The sequence below is a fragment of the Clinocottus analis genome, unplaced genomic scaffold, assembly GCF_023055335.1.
Source record: "Clinocottus analis isolate CAN_PGR_092001 unplaced genomic scaffold, fCliAna1.0.p SCAF_16, whole genome shotgun sequence".
NCBI lineage: Eukaryota > Metazoa > Chordata > Actinopteri > Perciformes > Cottidae > Clinocottus > Clinocottus analis.
In genome coordinates, this window is record NW_027175887.1 from 3603032 (window position 1) to 3621752 (window position 18721).

The 18721-nt window shown below is 46.5% G+C and overlaps 1 protein-coding gene across 1 annotated transcript; it reads left to right on the plus strand.

The window, feature by feature from the left end:
- The first annotated feature begins 2787 nt into the window (after positions 1 to 2787).
- On the plus strand, positions 2788 to 16287 carry evplb (envoplakin b). Its single transcript, XM_068579571.1, has 22 exons — positions 2788 to 2889; positions 5444 to 5543; positions 5885 to 6039; positions 6224 to 6347; positions 6464 to 6595; positions 6724 to 6765; positions 7218 to 7379; positions 7529 to 7633; positions 7755 to 7850; positions 7936 to 8046; positions 9026 to 9172; positions 9250 to 9404; positions 9524 to 9621; positions 9762 to 9934; positions 10268 to 10446; positions 10571 to 10709; positions 11406 to 11599; positions 11693 to 11843; positions 11940 to 12023; positions 12120 to 12269; positions 12375 to 12467; positions 12575 to 16287. Exons 1-22 carry the CDS (start codon positions 2849 to 2851, stop codon positions 16067 to 16069), a joined length of 6126 nt encoding a protein of 2041 aa, XP_068435672.1. The 5' UTR covers positions 2788 to 2848; the 3' UTR covers positions 16070 to 16287.
- Positions 16288 to 18721: the final 2434 nt, after the last annotated feature.

An 18721-nucleotide genomic window follows, 5' to 3' on the forward strand; every position in this document is an offset into this window, starting at 1 on the left:
AAAAATAGTGATTATTGTTTTTTATTTGATTATTCCAAAGGGTTACTAACGACACGCTCATGTCTGGGGAAAGTTTGGGATTAAATGTCTTTATAGAAAAGAACAAAAGTCTCCTGGCTCTGACCTCCAGGTTGTGTGCAAAGTATTGGAAAACTAAATATGATCTAACACTTTTTCAGAAAACCAGTGTTGCAGGTTATCTTGTCAACGCGCAGGTATTCTGTCTGACCCCCTTTGGGCCTCTGGGAGTTGTGTATTTGATGTCACAGTGGAACTGCTGCTCCACCTCCAAACCCTCCTATTATAGCACACTGAAACCTGGCCACAGGTCAGCGCTCGCTGGTTAGAGATTAGATCGCTCAGTGAGCAGCAGCGCTGTGGGTGCGGCTGATCTAAATTGCTTTCTGCATATTTACAGATCCGAGGCCTGGAAGTATGTGTGGAACGCTCGCTGTGTAAATACTCAAGAGTCAATTGCTTCTTTCTTTTTTGCCACAACCAGATATGTGACAGCCACACCCTGCAGTTGACATAACCATTTCCATAAAGAAAGAAAAAACACGCTGAGCGTATTGTGTTTTCAGCGTGTGTGTCTGTGTGTGTGTGTGTGACAAAGCTTATTCATTATATCCTGGATGTATTTCTGATCTGCGTTGGGTCGAGTCGCGCTTATCTCAGACGGATAGCGCAGTGTGGAATTTAAACAGGTGGGTGGTGCGGAGGCGTGCACAATGAAGTGAACACCTGCGCCGTACGATGAACCGCTTTCTAATAATCCCTCGTTTATGACGCTGATGAAGTGACAGAAGTGCTGAATCAACTACATACGTTTTGTTTTTTGTTCATTGGCAAGAGAGTGCGGTTGCGTTGCACGCGTGTTCGTGTTATTGTGTCCAACCCCTCCACGCCGCCTCTATGTACGAGGCCCGGCCTGGACTTTGTAAATATGAACTAGTCCATAATTCCTATTTGTGAACTTGTTCTAGATCAAGTCCAGTAGCTGGGGGAAGTGGATCCTCATGTGGACTTTGGACCAGACACTGAACCGAAGGCTGTGCTTAGAAGGAACATTTAATCGATAGATCCTGTTGAGAATGAGGGAGTGTCGCCACGTAGTGTACAGAGGGATTCAGAGACTGTGAAGTGCATTTGTCTCTTATTTGACGACTCTTTGCAGTTCCTTCGTGTCTCTTTGTCGTCATTTCATGTGTCTCTGTGGTCTCGCTGAGGGACATTTTGGAGGTACGGGCCAGAGGGGCCTCCAGGCCTGAGCCCAGGAGGCCCCTTCAGTCATCCATCCATGCGCTGGAGGGGGTTATTACAAACAGAAAGCACCGTTAAGCAGATTCACGTCATAAAACTCCGTATCGCTCCAGATTCTGCGAAGGACGAAGGTCAAGGTTGAGGTCAAGGTTGAGGTCAAGGGAGGCCGTACCCTGCGTCTCCCGTTGCCTCCTCCATCATCGCCGCTCTCTTGTCCCGTCACTCACCCACTGTCTCTGCCTTATCTTCTATCTTTCTGGCCCCTCCCCTTAAACCACCCCCACCCCCTGCAGGTATGCGTGTGTGTGCGTGTGTGTGTGTGTGTGTGTGTGTGGGTTTGAGTAACTGCCCTGGGTGTGTGTCGGACGCACCCACCGCAAGCATGAGACGGAGGCCTCTAGAAGTCACATTGTTCACCAGCAGCGGCGCCTCCAACTCCCACCCACCCACAATGTGTGTTGTGTGGCAACAATGACACACACACCCTCACATGAAATGCTATGTGTGCACCAGGGTACATACTATCTTTCCTATCAGTAGCGTTTTGTGTTGTTTTTTTTGGCTGTGGGCGACGTCTGCGTTCTTCTAGACCTTGACTTGTATACCAAAGGGGTAATTTCACAGAGTGTGTGTGTGTGTGTGTGTGTGTGTGTGTGTGTGTGTGTGTGTGTGTGTGTGTGTGTGTGTGTGTGTGTGTGTCCGATAACCGCTGATACTCAGAAATGAGTATCTAAGAACCGGCAGGTGCAGCAATCCTCGAGGTTACAGGATAATTATAATGATTCCCTCAATTAATTAATTATTTAATCATAGTTCTCCTCCATTTGCCAAACCTGTGACAAGTATGTGTTGAAAAAACAAGTTAAACCTTTTTCCCCCCTGCAGTGACCCCATGGCACCTGTCAGGTGAAACAACTTGACCGTCCATCCGCGCGCGTCTTATCGCGATCACCCCCAATGAGATCTCGTGCTCCTCCGATTCAGACCTTGGCTGTCTGAAGCGATGTATAAACGTGCCCGTCACGTTGTAAATGAACAATAAGACCAATTGCTGGCTATAATGATGCTGCATATCCAGCCATCAGGGGACTAGTTCCGCCGCATTCCTCCGCAATCACACACATCCTGCCGCGGCCCGTGCTGCGTGCAGAAAATGCAGAAAAACTTTGTTTTGTGATTTATTTTTTTATTTTTTATGATTCTGCTTTCTCTGGGTTTCAACAAGCTGGTTCCTGGTCGTGCATCCACATACACTTGTGTGATTAGGCAAAGTCATTGATAAAAGAAACAAACCCACGAGGATGCTCGTGCTGGAGGAAGAGAGCGCGTCAACTCATTTACAGGCAGAGCGGAACAGGTCCGCCCGGTCGGCTCCTCTCCCGGTGACACACCTGCTGCTCTGGGTGGAGCTGAGACAGGTGGACGCTCCTTAACTGGGAGGGAGACGAGAGAGCAGAGGACGTGAGAGGAAAGAGGAGAAGAGGAGAGGAGAGGAGAGGAGAGAGAGAGAGAGAGAGAGAGAGAGAGAGAGAGAGGTTGGAAGAAACAACACTCGGACTCCGATTACGACCCGAAAGCTCCAGAGATGTCGAACAATAAGGAATACAGCTCTGTGAAGCTCAGCAAGTAAGTGCGCTGTGTGTGTGTGTGTGTGTGTGTGTGTGTGTGTGTGTGTGTGTGTGTGTGTGTCGGGTTTCCTATAGTAGTAATAATGTCCCCCCTCTCTTCCGCTGTGTTCTCTACCTAAAAACTATATATATATATATATATATATATATATATATATATATATATATATATATATATATATATATATATATATATATATATATATATATATATATATATACATATCTGCTGTCGTTCATTCTGCTTTGGGTAGCGATGGCACGAGCCCACCTCTTCCTGTTTGCTCTGGCGTGACCACTGTTCGTGGCTTTTACGTCATCCAGCGTCTTCTTCTTCGTCTTCTTCTTCTTCGTCGCCTCGTGCGACTCCTCCACCCAGCAGCACCCGTGTTGCTCCTCATTGGGGGTGTAGGAGTCTCTATGTCCGGCTCTGGTGCCGCTCACTGCGCTGAAAGATCAACAGAGTGCCTTTCAGAGCTCTCATCCCGCAGCGCGCCGCAGCGACAGTCGGGCAACTTGTTGTCGTTGCTGTGTTTGAGTTGCGACACAAGGAGTTGACTTATCGGCGCGATCAATCGCGTTTTATGAAGTTACGCTTGGCAATAAATGCGTGGTCCTCTTGAAGGGTTGAAGTTGCGCAACCGTCACCAGGTGTTTATCTCCCTCAGCGCGGGGCGCGCCGCGCGTGCCAGAGAGACCTGCGTCTCTACGGGAGCCCGCGAGTCAGTGAGCGCGTGAGTCAGTGAGCGCGTGAGTCAGTGAGCGCGTGAGTCAGTGAGCGCGTGATGTGAAGAGCAGCTCCCGGCCTGCTGATCATGTTGATTGATCCTTTATTTTGGCCAGAAATGTGTGTTCTTGAAACAAATCTCTCAATGAATGAACATGTCCACATGTTGGACCTTTGGAGGGAGATAAGAGACTGTATTCAGATCCCAGGCTTAAGTAAAAGTACTAGGTACTCATACCACAAGTAAACGTACTATACCACAAGTAAAAGTACTCATATCACAAGTAAAAGTACTATACCACAAGTAAAAGTACTCATATCACAAGTAAAAGTACTATACCACAAGTAAAAGTACTCATATCACAAGTAAAAGTACTATACCACAAGTAAACGTACGGTACCACAAGTAAAAGTACTCATATCACAAGTAAAAGTACTATAACACACGTAAAATTACTATACTACAAGTAAACGTACTCTAACACAAGTAAAAGTACAAGGTACTCATACCACAAGTAAAAGTACTATAACACAAGTAAAACTCCTGCATTGTAAATGTTACAATACAAATATCAGGAACATTTACTTGAAATATCAAATGTATAAGTACTCAAACATGTACAGGTGTTTATTAATAAAGGCATTATAAGTTATTATTACTGTTTAGTTGAGCAGATATTGAACTAATGATTACTTCCATTGTGGATTCATCTCCTCATTCATTCATTCATTCATTCATTGAAAGTCATGTCAGCATAAAAGTGCAGATTATCAGCACAAACACATTCTCTAAACTGTCTTCTCCCTTCAGCTCCACTATGCTGTTGGCTAGTTAATCCTAATCTCTGAGATTGAATGGGCTTTGCATACAAAAGAGCCTGTAACGTGTAACTATAGGAAGTGTGAAGTGACGTGAGGATAAAACACTGCAGGAGCAGTATCGCTGTGTGTGAAGTCACATTCCATCTTTGGGAGTAAAGAAAGAAGTCACAGCAGGAAGTAATCCTCTCCGCCCTCGACGAGACGTCTGTGAGCGGCTGTGTATCGAAGGCACCGATAAGAGCTGAACGCTGCAGTGTGACACTTTGCTGTGTCACACACACACACACACACACAGACACACACATTCCTGATGTTAATTACAGGGACGGGGGACGGCCTCATCGGTCCCCTGGTCCTGATCCGGGTGTGTCTGAATACATAGTTGGCTGTCATATCACAGCGGAGGAGGAATGACAGAACAAACAATCCAAAGAGCACAAACAGGTCTGCAGAGCGGCTCCTGAGTGACACGCCGCTGAGGCATTGACTGCTTTTCTGTGAGAGCGACACGTTCAAGTTCAGAAGCAGCTTGAGAGAAAGGTTTTTAGTATGAAAATACATACTACATTTACCCAAGTACTGTACTTCAGTAGAACTTTAAAGGTATTTTATATCTTGTTCAAATACGTTGTCATTCTCTTTAATATTGTGACTTTTTAACATCATTTAGGTGGAGGCTTCAGATAAACCCAGAGGGCTTTCTGCCTCTTCTGTTTGTGTATTTTAAAATAGTGCAACTAAACTAAACTACTCTTTTAAACTCACTTCAGATGGGCATATTGTTCTCTGCTACACACATTTCACAGCAGTGTTTAATTGAACAGTGTTTTATGCACACAAAACTGCTGATTCACTTAAAATAATAACTATACATAAACTACTCATGAGCATGGAAGTAGATTAGCTCATGTAGGTATTTAAGTACAAAAAAAGATATTTCATCACATGAGCAATATGAACAAGAGTATATTTTACCCTCTGACGTCATCTCCCTGTGCTCTAGGAGTCAGGCCAATGACCTGGCCGTGGTGGTTTCTCGCATGCAGAACAATGCAGACCAGGTGGAGAAGAACATCCTGGGATCAGAGCAGCTGCTCAACGCGGTAAGAAGTCCATGTTGGCCTTGTGACTCGACCACATCGACACTGGCTTATTATTTTCATACCCGAAGGTCGTCACCTACGTCAGTTTTACGACATAAAATCAAAAGTACCACTCCTCCATTTACTGTTTCATTCTGGAGCTAAATCTTTAAATCTTTAACGTGAATGGAGCGGTATTAAAAACCACCAGTGCTAACGTCACGCAGCACTTGATGTGATATAATCTCCATATTTTACATTCCCCCAAACCCCAAACCATCTTAAATAAATGATTCAACAGAAAGCTCAAAGCTTTTGAAAAATCAAAGGAGCTTAGAAACTTGTGATTGTTCCTCCCTCAGGACGCGGAGCGTGACGGGAAGAAGCTCCCCCTGATCCACCAGAAGCAGAACGCAGACAACCTGGCGCAGGCCGAGGGGCTGCTGAAGGACCTCTTCATGGACGTGGACAAGGCCAAGAGGCTGCAGCACCCGCAGGCCTTCGAGATCGAGCGAGAGTGAGTTTGTTCTGGCGTGTCAGGCGCACATGCCAGCGGGACACGCCTTGAAACCCGCTGTGTCACATACCTTCAAGATAATCCTGCCAGCGTCCTTTCCACATTCCCCTTTCATGCTCTCCGCCCATCGACTCTCCAGTGGCTCAAACCCTTTGTTTTCTCCTCTTTTTTTTTTCTTCATCAGCGTGAAAAACCTCCACGACCGCTGGGTGAAGGACTGCGCCACCTACAGGGAGCTGTACGCCCAGGGGCTGGTCCTGGACCCCAAGCCGAAGATCGGCTGGGGTCCTCTGCTGGATGACAAGCTGGTCGGTTCAAGCGCAGTCACAAATCTTTTGTTCTCGCGGCTGATCATCCCCCACTGAGTCACGAATGTGTCCAGGTCGAACAACTTTTCCCGCTTGACAATGCCGTTGATTTACAGAAACAGTTGAAGGCGGACGCCTACGGGCCCAGCCTGGCGGATGTGGAGAAGCAGACGGCGGTGCACAACGTTCTGCACCAGGAGATCGAGGCCTACAACGCCCAGCTGCAGCCCAGCACCACCGCCTCCAAGGTGCAGCGGCACACACACACACATGAACACACGGCACGCACACACACACACACACACACACACACTCTGCAAGGACTTGGTGCAGGATGAAGCGCTCACCTGTTGTCTTTTGCGTATTCGTTTGGCAGGAGCAGTACGTCGCCCTCAAAAAGAAGTACGCTGAGCTTTATGTGAGTTGAGTTTTTTTTAAGGCCTTTGGTGTGTTTGAAGAAAAATAAAAGGTAAAAGTCATGTGATGGTGTTATATTCATGTGTTCATGACGTTCATTTACGCTGAATTTGAGATAAATAATATGCTTATAAGAGAAAGATGCTCAGAATATAAGCAGCATACATACAGGCATCTATATAAATGTTTATTATTTTAATCAAACTATTGTCTCTCATTCATTTGTGTCATTTAAGGTTTATGGTATGCTTTGAATGTGAGTTTAAATACTAAATTTAATCACTTTTTCATGTTTACAACTGACATTTCACAAAATATTTGGTCATGAAAATTTGGTTTCAAGTCATGGGAATGCATCGGTCATTCATTGGTTACTTTAAAAGGATGTGTGTGTGTGTGTGTGTGTGTGCGTGTGTGTGTGTGTGTGTAATGTGCATGTTGTGCGTCCTGCAGGAGAGCTCCCAGCTGAGGCGCAGCAACCTGGCCTCGCTGTACGAGTACGTGCAGAGCTGCAGCAAGGAGCTGGGCTACCTGTCGGGCCAGCAGGAGAGGATCCTGCAGAGGGACTGGAGCGATCGCATGGTCGACCCGCGGGGCGTCCGCATGGAGTACGAGGTGAGGGGTGCACGCCGCGACCGACTGAATTAAACCCGGGGCCTCTTGTGATCAGAGCGAGCGGCGAGCAGAGCGGGGATATCTTTTGGAGGAAAGAGTACGACCGGCCATCGACGTCCCACCTTCATGTTGTTTCTGCTCATCAACAGAAATTCAAAAACAGCGGCCTGCTGGCGCACGAGAGCGAGATCAACAAGCTGCAGGAGGAAGGAGATCGCCTGGAAGCGAAACACCCGGGCAGCGCAACAATAAAGGTGAGCCGCCTGCGACACACATGTGTATGACGTGACAGCGCGATAGTGGGGTGGCAGCGCATGCCGCATGGTCAGACACATGGACCCGAATGACTTTAATGGAGGCTGTTGGTGTGGTCAGGCGCACAGAGACGCCGTGCAGACCGAGTGGCAGTCCTTCCTCAACTTGTGCCTGGCTCAGGAAACACACCTGGACAGCATTGAAGACTACAAGAAGGTAGCGGGCCTCTGGGGCCACACGGGGACTTCATGTCTTTCAGGGAATCAACCGGTTCACTGACGCGGCTTTCTGTCCGCTGCAGTTCCAGCTGGACGCAGAGACGCTGTCCGAGTCCCTGGAGAGGCTCAACTCCAACATGGACCCCAAGTCTCTGGTGGAGAAGAGCAACCCCGAGGTCCTGATGGCGCTGGAGGTACGGCTGTGTTTCATCACGACCTCACGGTTCCTGAGCAGCTCCAGAAAGTCTTGAAGGGGATGCAAAACCTTTTCTGCTGGAGAAGAATCCAACAAGTTTGTGTCACTATAATAAAAAAAAACACCTATATTTACTCAGTGAGATGCTGTTCTGCATTTGTTTTTAATAATCCTCAAGTATGAATTAACATGCAAGAGAAGATTCAACGTAACCCTCTATAAATATTAATAGAATAATATAATACTTTAGTGCTGACAATGAGGAGGAAAACTAAATCAATGCCAGCTTTATTTATGTTGTCCTGACAAATAAATCACACATAAAAATAAATAAATAGTAACATCCAATCAAATGTTCCGATATAACATTAAAATAGCTTATTTTGGTTGTTTTACAACTCAACTATGAAAAATAAAACAATAAGTCATCACTTTTACATAGTGTCAAATTAAAAGAAGATCAAAGAGCTGAAGCTGAACCATTTTTAAATTGATGATTAAGTAAACTTTTCACTACAAAAGAAAGAAAAATATATATAATTATGTTATATATACCCCAAATGTCTCAAACGAAAATATACATACAGACAAGTGTTTATACCTCTTTGCATTTGTTCTTTGTGTGATTGTGACCGTGTCAGTACGTTGCAGCGTGCCAGAGGAAAGCTTTGAAAGATGTTTTCAGTATGAACAGTATGGGATCTGGGATTTGATCCATAAAAATCTTCTACTAGTTAAATATTGTAGTTTTTTTACAGATCGAGGAATGCAAGCTCTGTAAAGTCTTGTACTTTCTGTGTCTCACAGCTCAGGTAGCGTTGCTCTGGTCCCTCTCGGGCTTCAACAACCGGTTTCAAACCTGCTTTCACCCGCTGAGCAATAACCAGTTCTCCCTCTCGACGACGCTAAACTTTGGGATACACGTTACATCCTTGTTTGTCTGCGTTGCTTCTGTCCTAATTCAATAACCCCCGCAGGGAGATGAACCGGCGGTGAAGAGGAACGAGCAGCGCCTGGCCTCGCTCAGGGAGCTCAGCAGCGTCATCGTGCCTCTGAAGTCGCGCCGATCGAAGCCCACCAGAGACACCGCCGCCGTGTCGCTGTGCGACTGGGCCGACAAAGAGGTAGCGGCACGGGCTTTGGTGTGAAAACATGACGGGGGACGTTCTCTTTACTTCATCGTCTCCTCCGTCTGGTTCAGGACGTAGTGCGGCGTGGCGAGACGCTCAGCCTGAAGTCAAACTCGGACAACAGGAACTGGGAGCTGGAGAGCAGCGGCGGGAAGACCAGAACCCTCCCCGGGGCTTGTTTCATGATCCCCCCGCCGGACGCCGAGGCGCTGGAGAAAGTAAACAGGTACAGAGTGTCAACTCACGTGCGCGTGTGCTTTCCGCGCGTTGTTTTGTCACGTGACGACAACAGAGAACGCCTGCGATGGTTTTGAATGAAACAGTCGGCCGTGTTTGTGTGTTCAGTCTGGACAGAGCGCTGAAGGACCTGAAGAGCCATCGCTCTGCGGTCATAGGCTCCTTGAAGAGCCCCGCCGTGGAGGTGGTCCGGCCCCAGAAGGCAGGTGAGAACAAAGACGTCTCCACAGGCCAGCGTTACGTTTCTCTCCCGGCTGTGAGACCACGGCAGGATCTTTGATCGGAGCTTTGGGCTCGCCTGAGACTTCATTGTAGAGTTGTTGTTGTTGTTGTCGCTCCTCCTCAGCCGCCGTTCAAAGCGCTCCGGACGATCCCAGAGCTGCCGAGCTCGCCAGCGGATTAGACGAGCTGAACAAAGCCCTGGATCAGAGAGAAAGAGACGTCCTGAGTCGGCTCAGAGCCCCGCTGGACAACCGCAACCCCACACAAGACCTGGCAGAGAGACTGCAAGAGCACGAGGTACACACCATGCTTTCATAATGAAGGCTACGGCGTCATCATCATCATCATCATCATCAATGCTGCTCCTCCGCTGTTGAAGCGTTTAGTTGAGTTCAGCTTGGAGCAAAGGAGAGACTTTAACGTCCCTAAATGAGGCTCTCCCTTTGCACAGTCTGCTTCCTCTTGTATTGTTTTCGTATCGGTCCAGTTGCTGCAGACGGACATTAGTTGGTAGCTAAATCTGATACAATATTGATCTTTCTCTTTTTTTTTTAGATGGGATTTTGTGCATGAGAAACTAAAACGAAGCGCCTCCATCTTGTCGTGACATCATGTGACTTTGTCCTCCAGAAATCCGCCTCGGCCGTGAGAAAGCTGGAGTCTGAGAAGTCTGCGATCCAGAGAGACATGGAGCCGGTTCTGGCCAAGAAACCCCTCGGACCCGTCGCCTCCACGCTGCCTCTCAAGCTCAGCGCCGCCAACAACAAGATCGACAACATCAACACCCTCCTCGACCTTTACAACAAAAAGTAAGACCAGTTTCCCTTTCTTTGAATATTTTTAATTGAGGCAAGGAGCACATTTGTATTTTTGAAATATTATCTCCCATCACCTTTTGGGTATTACCTCCTGTGTTTCTTTGCTCTGGACCAGAGCTACAGCCTCCATGTTCCTGGAGAAGCAGAAGCAGAACGTGGACGGCATCGTCTCTGGGTTTGAGGACCAGCTGGTTAAAGATGGCGCCATTCTGGATCAGCCGAACGCCCTCCCGAGTCGCTACCAGCAGCTGCAGGTGTTGTCCCTCTTAATGCAACCGAACACGGTCATGGGTTTAACAAATTCACGTTTTATATGAGGGGATAGAGCATGGGATGCCCGAAAAGTAACGGACCCCTCGCGGGTTCCTGGATTAATTAAGGTTTCCTTATGATGCGTTCAGGTTCTGTTCAGTGAAAGTGAGTACTGGACATTTAATTATGACGTCATCATGACGCGTTCTCCTGTAATCTTGTAAAATGTTGTGTTGATAAGAAACTTTATGAGTCAGTCTTGAAGGAGACGTTTTCACGACAACATGAATACATATTAGAGATGAATTATGGTTGTTTAAAATACATCAAAGCAGTTTATAATACATCAATAAAACTACTAATGCCAAGATTTGTTTTAATCCATAAAAATACCATTTTCTTTTCTGATTATTTAAATTGTGTGCCCATATACAACTAAAATAAAGTAAAAAGATAACATCAGGAATGTTTGATGTTTAAATAAGTATTTGATGGTTTAAATACATTTTGGGACAGTGGCAAAATACGTCCGTAGCCTTGTAGACCAGCAGAATAATCAAACAACAACATGATCCGTGTCTGCCAATGCGGATGATCCGATCCAAAGCGTGAGTTTCATGATCGGCTGCACCGCGACCGAAAAGGGATCCGAACCTTCAGTTTTCTTCATCTCAGTTCGTTCTCCTCTTGTCAATCAGCTCACGCGTAAGGAAGTCGCTTCAAAAAAGGACGAGTTGAATAAACTGGGCAGTGACTTGGACCAGACAGAGAAGGCATGCAGGACCTTGCAGCAGAGCTTCAATGAATACTGTCCAGACATCCGCCGCCAGGAGAACGAGGTGAAGCAGCTGAGGAGCCGATACACAAACGTCAGCAACCAGCTGCAGGACCGGTGCGTAAAGCAGGATTCAGGAATTGCTGTAACTGTATTTGTGTGTGTTTTTTAAAACTTTTAACATGGTTGTTTTTGATGTTTTTGCCTTAGGGCTGGTCTCATGAAGGAAGCAACCAATAAAAACCAAGATTTCCAGAACGCCGCTCAGTCACTGGATTTCTTCCTGTTAAATTTGCCCAATAATGCGATCAAACCTACAGACGACGTGGCGCAGATCACAAGCAAGCAGAACTCTCAGAAGGTCAGTAAAAGTATTTATGGACGTACTGTACATTAACCTGTCTCCAACTGTACATACAACCTGACTCAGGTCTGTGTGGATTATTGTCTTTTTTAGAAAGTGATTGAGGACATCAAGAGGAAGTCTGGCGATTTAGACCAAGTCAAGTATCTCTCCCGCGATCTGCAGGGCGTTTTGAACGTGAGCTCAGAGAATAAGATTATTATATCATCTACAGTTGATGAGGTATTCACTTCCAATTTTTACTCAATCTGTCAATCTTTAATGTTCTTTCAGGAGTATGATGTTAAGTCAAACACTTACCGTAGCTCTCTGATTGACGACGATGATGACGACGACGACGATGATGATGATGACGACGTCAATAATGGACCTGTCCTAAAGAAACGTCACACTTCAACGATGACTCAGGCTGTGCAGAGAAAGGTACACCTAAAGACAAACACCTTAAGTAAACTAAGTACTAAGACAACATTTACACTCTGTCGTCTTCAATTTCTAAACTGATTTTGCCTTCTGCTTCGATGACAGGAGCAAGATCTCGTGAACCTTTTCTCTGAGGTGTCTGCAGAAAACAACCAACTTCTCAACCAGTTGGGGACGGCGAAGAACATCAAAGCCATGGTAGGATATTATGCAGTCAAAATAACGTCAACAACTCTCAAGCAGTAGAAGAAGAATTCCCTTTGTTTTGTGCTCAAATGAATCCTCTTCTTTTTGTTCATGTGCAGAATGAAGATAAAGTCAGTCAGGTGGTGGTCAATCAGCAGCTGCAGCTCCAGAGCCAGAGGCAGGACATCGCAAAGAGTGATATTCTGAAAAAGGAACTAAATGAGGAGATCGAAAGGCGCTTGCATGCTGAAAAAGACCTGGAAACATACCGCAAGAGGTTTGTGTCTCTGAAGAATAGGAGAGGGGTGGAGAGGTTGGAGGAGAAGGAGGTGGTGCAATACTTCCGTGACCCCAAACTGGAGAGGGAAATAAAGTCCTTCATGAATCGGATCCAGGATGAAGCATTGACGAGGTCAAGAACCAATTCAGAGATAGAAATTCTGCACGAAAAGATAATGAAGGTAGAAACACAGCTGATAAAAACCGAACCAAAACTGGTGACCAAGCTCCTGTTTGAATACGAGAGAGACCCGCAGCTCGACAAGGAAGCCGTCAAAATGAGAGAGGAAATGCGCAGGATCCAACTGGAGCTCCAAACAAGAGATACTGAGGCCGTTCATGTGAAAAGCGAGCTCACGGTTCTGTCTCAGCAGAAACAAAAAATCCGGGAGAAGATTGTCAAGAAGGAGGTGGTGAGGCTTGAGAAGGATCCGGAGATGCTGAAAGCTGTTCTCACTTTCCAAGGTAATATCTCGGAGGAGGAACTCCGGTGCAAGTCGCTAAACGATAGCATCTTTAGCACGAGGAGTCAGATAAACACACTAGAGAGAGTCATTCCCACCATCCAACCCAAGATCGTCACCAAGGTGGTGAAGCAGGTACAGCAAGATAAAGCGATGGTGGACGAGTCGAAGAAACTACGAATAGCCTTGGAGGAGGAGAAGGACGAGAATGCAATCTTGTCGAAGGACTTGGCCACCTTGCAGCTGCGTTACAGTGAGGTGGACAAGCTCAGGCCCAAAGTTGAGTTCAAGGAGATCATCAATGAGATCTACAGAGTTGATCCTGAGACAGAAGTTGAGCTGGTGCGTCTGAAGAAAGAGCTGCAGGATTGTAGCCGTAACAGTGCAGACCTGGAAAGAGACATCAAGCTACTGATGACGACTCTGTCTACCCTGCGCGCTCAGAAACCCAAAGTAGAGTACAAAGAGGTGACCCAGGAGGTGATTAAAGAAGAGAAGAGCCCAGAGGTCATCAGGGAATTGCAAAGGCTGAACAACCAAGCCTCCCGTCTGCTCGTCAACTACGAAAGCACCCTGGAGCTGCTGACCCACCTCCGAAAAGAAAGAGACGAGCTGAAAGCTGAAAGGTCCAAAGTGGAGACAAAGCTCGTCAATAAAGAGCTCATCAAATATGAAAACGATCCACTTCTTGAGAAAGAGGCTGACAGAATTCGGAGGAATGTTAGAGAAGAGATTCAACAACGTCGCAATGTGGAGGAGTGTCTCTTTGACCTCCAGAACCAATACATTGTCCTGGAGAGGCAGAAGCCAGAGGAAAAAATTGTCATGCAGGAAATGGTGCGTCTTCAGAAGGACCCGAAGCAGTTAATGGAGCATGACAAGTTGAACAAGAACCTGGACGATGAAATGAAAAGCCGCAGAAAGCTCGAATTAGAGGTCAGACAACTGAGAGCCCTGATTCAAGACAAAGAGAGTACCCTGGCTCAGATGGACGATCGTCAGAAGAAGATTAAAGTGGAGACAGAGCTGAGGCAGATCAAATCCCGAATCCTTGAACTGGAAAACTCTCCGTTGCCCGTTGAGGAGAGGATCGTCATCGAGGAGGTCCTGAAAGTGGAGAGGGACCCAAAGCTGGAAAAACTCACTGATGGTTTACGTATCGACATGGAGACCGAAGGCACCAACATCAGTCGTCTGGAGAGAGAACTCCGCAACCTGAGGGTCAAGTTGGAAATCCTACAAAAGGAGAAGTCAATTGAGAAGGTTGTTTACAGAGAGGTTGTTCGCGTGGAGCACGACCCGGCCGTGGAGGCTGAAAGGGAACATCTCAGAGAGCTTGTGACACAGCAGAGGAACCTCAGGCGCAACCTGGAGGAGAGCATCCAGAGCCTGCACATCAAATTTACTCACACGCAGTCATCGCATTCTGTAATTTCTCAGGAGGAGACCATTCTCACCACCAACAGGGATGCCCTGCTGAGAGAGAAGGAGGAAACAATGAGACAGCTCAAAATGCTCGAGTCTGAAAGGCAGAACATCAGCATCACGTTTCAGCAGCAGTCGAGGCTGATGAGTGAGAGAAACCAGACTGTCCGGCAAAGGAGTCTTAAAAGCTCCACTGAGATACAGCGGCTGGAGAACGAAATCCTCAAGGAGAAAGACAAAGTACACCAGAGAGACGCCCTCATCATGGAGCTGGAGAACAACATCCAGAAAGAGGACCACTCTGAAACTCACACCAGGGAGACAAACATGTCCACGAAGATCACCATCCTGGATCCAGAGACGGGTAGAGACATGTCTCCCTACGAGGCCTACATGCAGGGGCTGATTGATCGCAACAACTACATTCACCTGGCGGAGTTAGAGTGCGACTGGGAGGAAGTCACCTCAACTGGTCCAGATGGGGATACAACAATCATTCAGGATCGAAAAAGTGGGAAGCAGTACTCCATCAAGGATGCTCTGAAGGAGGGCCGCTTGACCCAGTATGACGTGATGGTCTACAGGGATGGCAAAATGTCCATTTCCGAGTTTGCTCTTCTCGTTGTAGGGGACTCCAGAAAGCCCATCGTTCCTCCAATACCGACACCAATCCCAAGATCGCCCACCAGACCCACCCCGCCCAGTCCCTTGAACTCCATGCCAAGCTCCATGAGGTCCTCCTACACCAGCCTCAACACTCAACACGGCGGCAGTTTGAACAACCTCAGTGCTTCAGCGGACGATGAGCATTTCCCCATCTCTGGTGTTTTCGACATCACCACTAAAAGCCGCATGTCTGTGCGAAGTGCCATGACCCGCAAACTCATCGACGGCGACACGGCTCTGAAGCTGCTCGAGGCACAGGCAGCCTCCGGGGGAATTGTCGATCTCTCCATGAAGGACAAGCTGTCCGTCCACAAGGCAGCTGAACGCGGTCTCATTGACTCGAATGACATGTACAAGCTTCTGAATGCCCAGAAGGCCTTCACTGGAGTTGAGGATCCCATGACCAAAGACCGTCTCGCGGTGGGAGAGGCCGCCAAGAAAGGGTATATTCCCCAAGAAAATGCCAGGAGGTACATGGAGGCGCAGTACCTGACTGGAGGGTTTGTGAATCCCTCTAAAGCCGGCCGCCTCTCTCTCGATGAAGCGCTTGCCAGTAATATTATTGACAGCACAACAGCCGAGGAGCTGAAAGATGAAGCTTCCCACACGAAGGAGCTGGTGGACCCCATCACCAAAGAGAAGATATCGTACAAGCAGGCGATGGATCGGTGTCAGAGAGACAACAGCACCGGCCTCCTGCTGCTTCCTGCGGCCTCGACAGACGCCACAACGGCCCCATCGTACTCAAACTACCGGTTCAATTCCTACAACAAATACTAGATGTGAACTCTGAGATGTTTTGTTTGCTGCAGCTAATAGGGTCGAGGGTATTTGTAAGTGATGCACATACAGATAGAAATGAGCATGTATGGAGCTGTGCGCGTGGATCTGCTGTTTTAAAGTGCTATTTTGGGCTCTGCTGTAAAAATGAGGGTAATGTTTGTTTTATATGGCAAATTGTTTTTTCAGCTCTAAATCCTTCACAAGTGCTTATTAAACGCCACAAACCTCACATTATTTTTCTGTCTTGTTATTTCAAACATCAACAGTCAATTGGTCAACAACAGATATGAGTAAATCGAGTCGTTTGGGCTGTTCAAGACACAATAATGTTGACGATCAAACAACGGTCTTCATTCTGACCTGCACGTCTGTAGACTCTTGGTCTTGCTATTAATATTAATTTAGATAATTTATGACACTTCTTCCCATTCCCAGGAACAACTTGCTCCACACGACAGGAAATCCTTTACTGTATCTAATACTTCAGCTGTACCTGATGTACAACGCTCCAAAACCCTGGCGAGTCATGTGCTTGGAAACGATGGATTAAGGATAAAGATTAAATATGACTCAAGCATGTAGTGTGTTAAGGTAAACAAGGTCAGACTCTCGGGTTTACATGGATGTGTATGATTATATATATAATGATAATAATGAAAGAGAAATCTATAACATTTGGCCGGCGACCCACAGAGTCCATTTCCCTTTCAGCCGGCATACGTATCAGTAAAGAGGATTTTACCCTCCTGGTCTCACAGAAATAGATAGACAAAGGTCTAAAATCCCTTTTTCCTGGCAAAGGGTCGGTGTTGGTTGGGGAATTGGGTCTGAAAGACCCGATCTGACCCCACGGTGGAGTTTACAGTAAACAGTGTTGATGTGCCAGTACGTTTGAAGCCTCTCTGCTGGGACGTCTGCCTGCCAGATTAGCCGATGACTGGAAAGGACTTTGTGGGATTACTGCACACGAGCCGGTCTGCAGGCTGAAGGACCCCTCTGGTCTGGAGCCGGTGGTCAAAGTGTACCACTTCTAGGCTGGAATCAAATTCTGGATTATTTCCCCCGCCCCCCGTGTCGAACAATGGCACAGTGATCTAAACGCTAGTGTGACGACGTCCTGCTAAATAGCCCAGAGTGCCGCAGCATCACATACTTTATGTGGAAGCACAAAGGACACATTAGCAGTGGCTGTCCCATCGCACGGGTGATGGTAATGTGAAGCTCCTTGTTTGGCTGGATTATTGTTGTCATAATACTAGACCGCAGTGCTGATGCGTTTAAACCCTGACAATGAGCGTTTGTACATTTGTCTCGTATTCACTCTGTCTCTTGATGACGACAGCAACGCCTCCTGAGCCTGCCCTGCAATCATGCCAACGCCAAATCAATTACTTTATAAAGCACCATTTTCCCTCTTCATACAGCGGCGACAATATTCAGTGACGGTAAAAAAAAATGCTGTGGCTGGGTCAGGGAGGTGCTTTATTATTGCTATTCAAAACATGCATGTATGTACATATACATACATGCTCGTATGTATGTTTATACATATTTACTTACTTACATACAAGCACATCCACGTTACTAAAATGCATTCATTAAACGTGTCTTGCTCATCGTTGGTTGAATACGTCTGCCAGAGGAAATGAACTCCAGGAAAGCTCATGATTTCGCCGACAGCAAACTGCAGAGATGCCAGCTGGCAGCGTCAGCTTGAAACCAATGACGCTGCAGGCCATCTTCATTCTGCACATTTCTGTCTATAACTTCTATTTATACATCTCCAAAATAAACCTACACACAGACAACTTGACTAGTGAGATTTACTAAATGAGTCTCAACCTGAGAGAGTTCAGATTACCGAGAGAAGACGTAGTTGATTTGTGCTTTCATGAATAGCACAGAGGTGTTCTCTGACTTGAGTCACGATGTCCTGATACATCAGGAGACCCGGTGGTACAATGTGTGAAAGGTGCTGAATCAGTAACATTGATCCATGTTAATGTACCTAAATGTCAATGTTAGGTACAAAAGATGCATTTACCAGTTTGTCTCTGACTCCAGCTTCAGCAAAATCAATTTATACAAAAATCCAATCTTTTTTTTACTCAGTTCATTTGTCATTTTGCACTTGACTTTTGAATTTGAATAGTTTCCTCTCTGTTTGTATTTTGCGTGCTGCACCATCTATTATTTGCTGGTAACAGTTGCTCACTATGTGCTGATACTGACAGAAGTTCTGGGTCATTTTTCCAGGTGACACTAAATCCGCCCTTCAGAGGAACAGGAGCTGCTCACCTTGGCACGTTAGTGGATTAGACGGTGACTGTGTCATGGATTAAAGCGCATTCAAGAGCATAAACAAGGCTTCCTACTGGCTGACCCCCACATGTAGGTCAGACCTGGAGGTGCACATGAAGATAAGTTAGCTAATGAGGTTTGATTTGATGAACTCGTCCATCAGTGCGTGAACACGACTTATTATTTGGGATCAGACACAAAATCCAAATCATAAATGTTTCATTGTAAAAAAAAAAACAGTACAAAACATTTTATTGATATTGCGATAATGTAACAGACACAAACTTTAAAAAAGAAAAGAAAGAAACATCACAATAGGAGGTGTGGCTGTGCAGACTAGCAGCTGCA

Coding starts and splice junctions, on each gene's coding strand:
- evplb (XM_068579571.1), top strand. CDS start 2,849: ATGTCGAACAATAAGGAATACAGCTCTGTGAAGCTCAGCAA. Junction 8,047..9,025: donor AGGTCCTGATGGCGCTGGAG/GTACGGCTGTGT, acceptor TAACCCCCGCAG/GGAGATGAACCGGCGGTGAA. Junction 9,622..9,761: donor GGTCCGGCCCCAGAAGGCAG/GTGAGAACAAAG, acceptor GCTCCTCCTCAG/CCGCCGTTCAAAGCGCTCCG.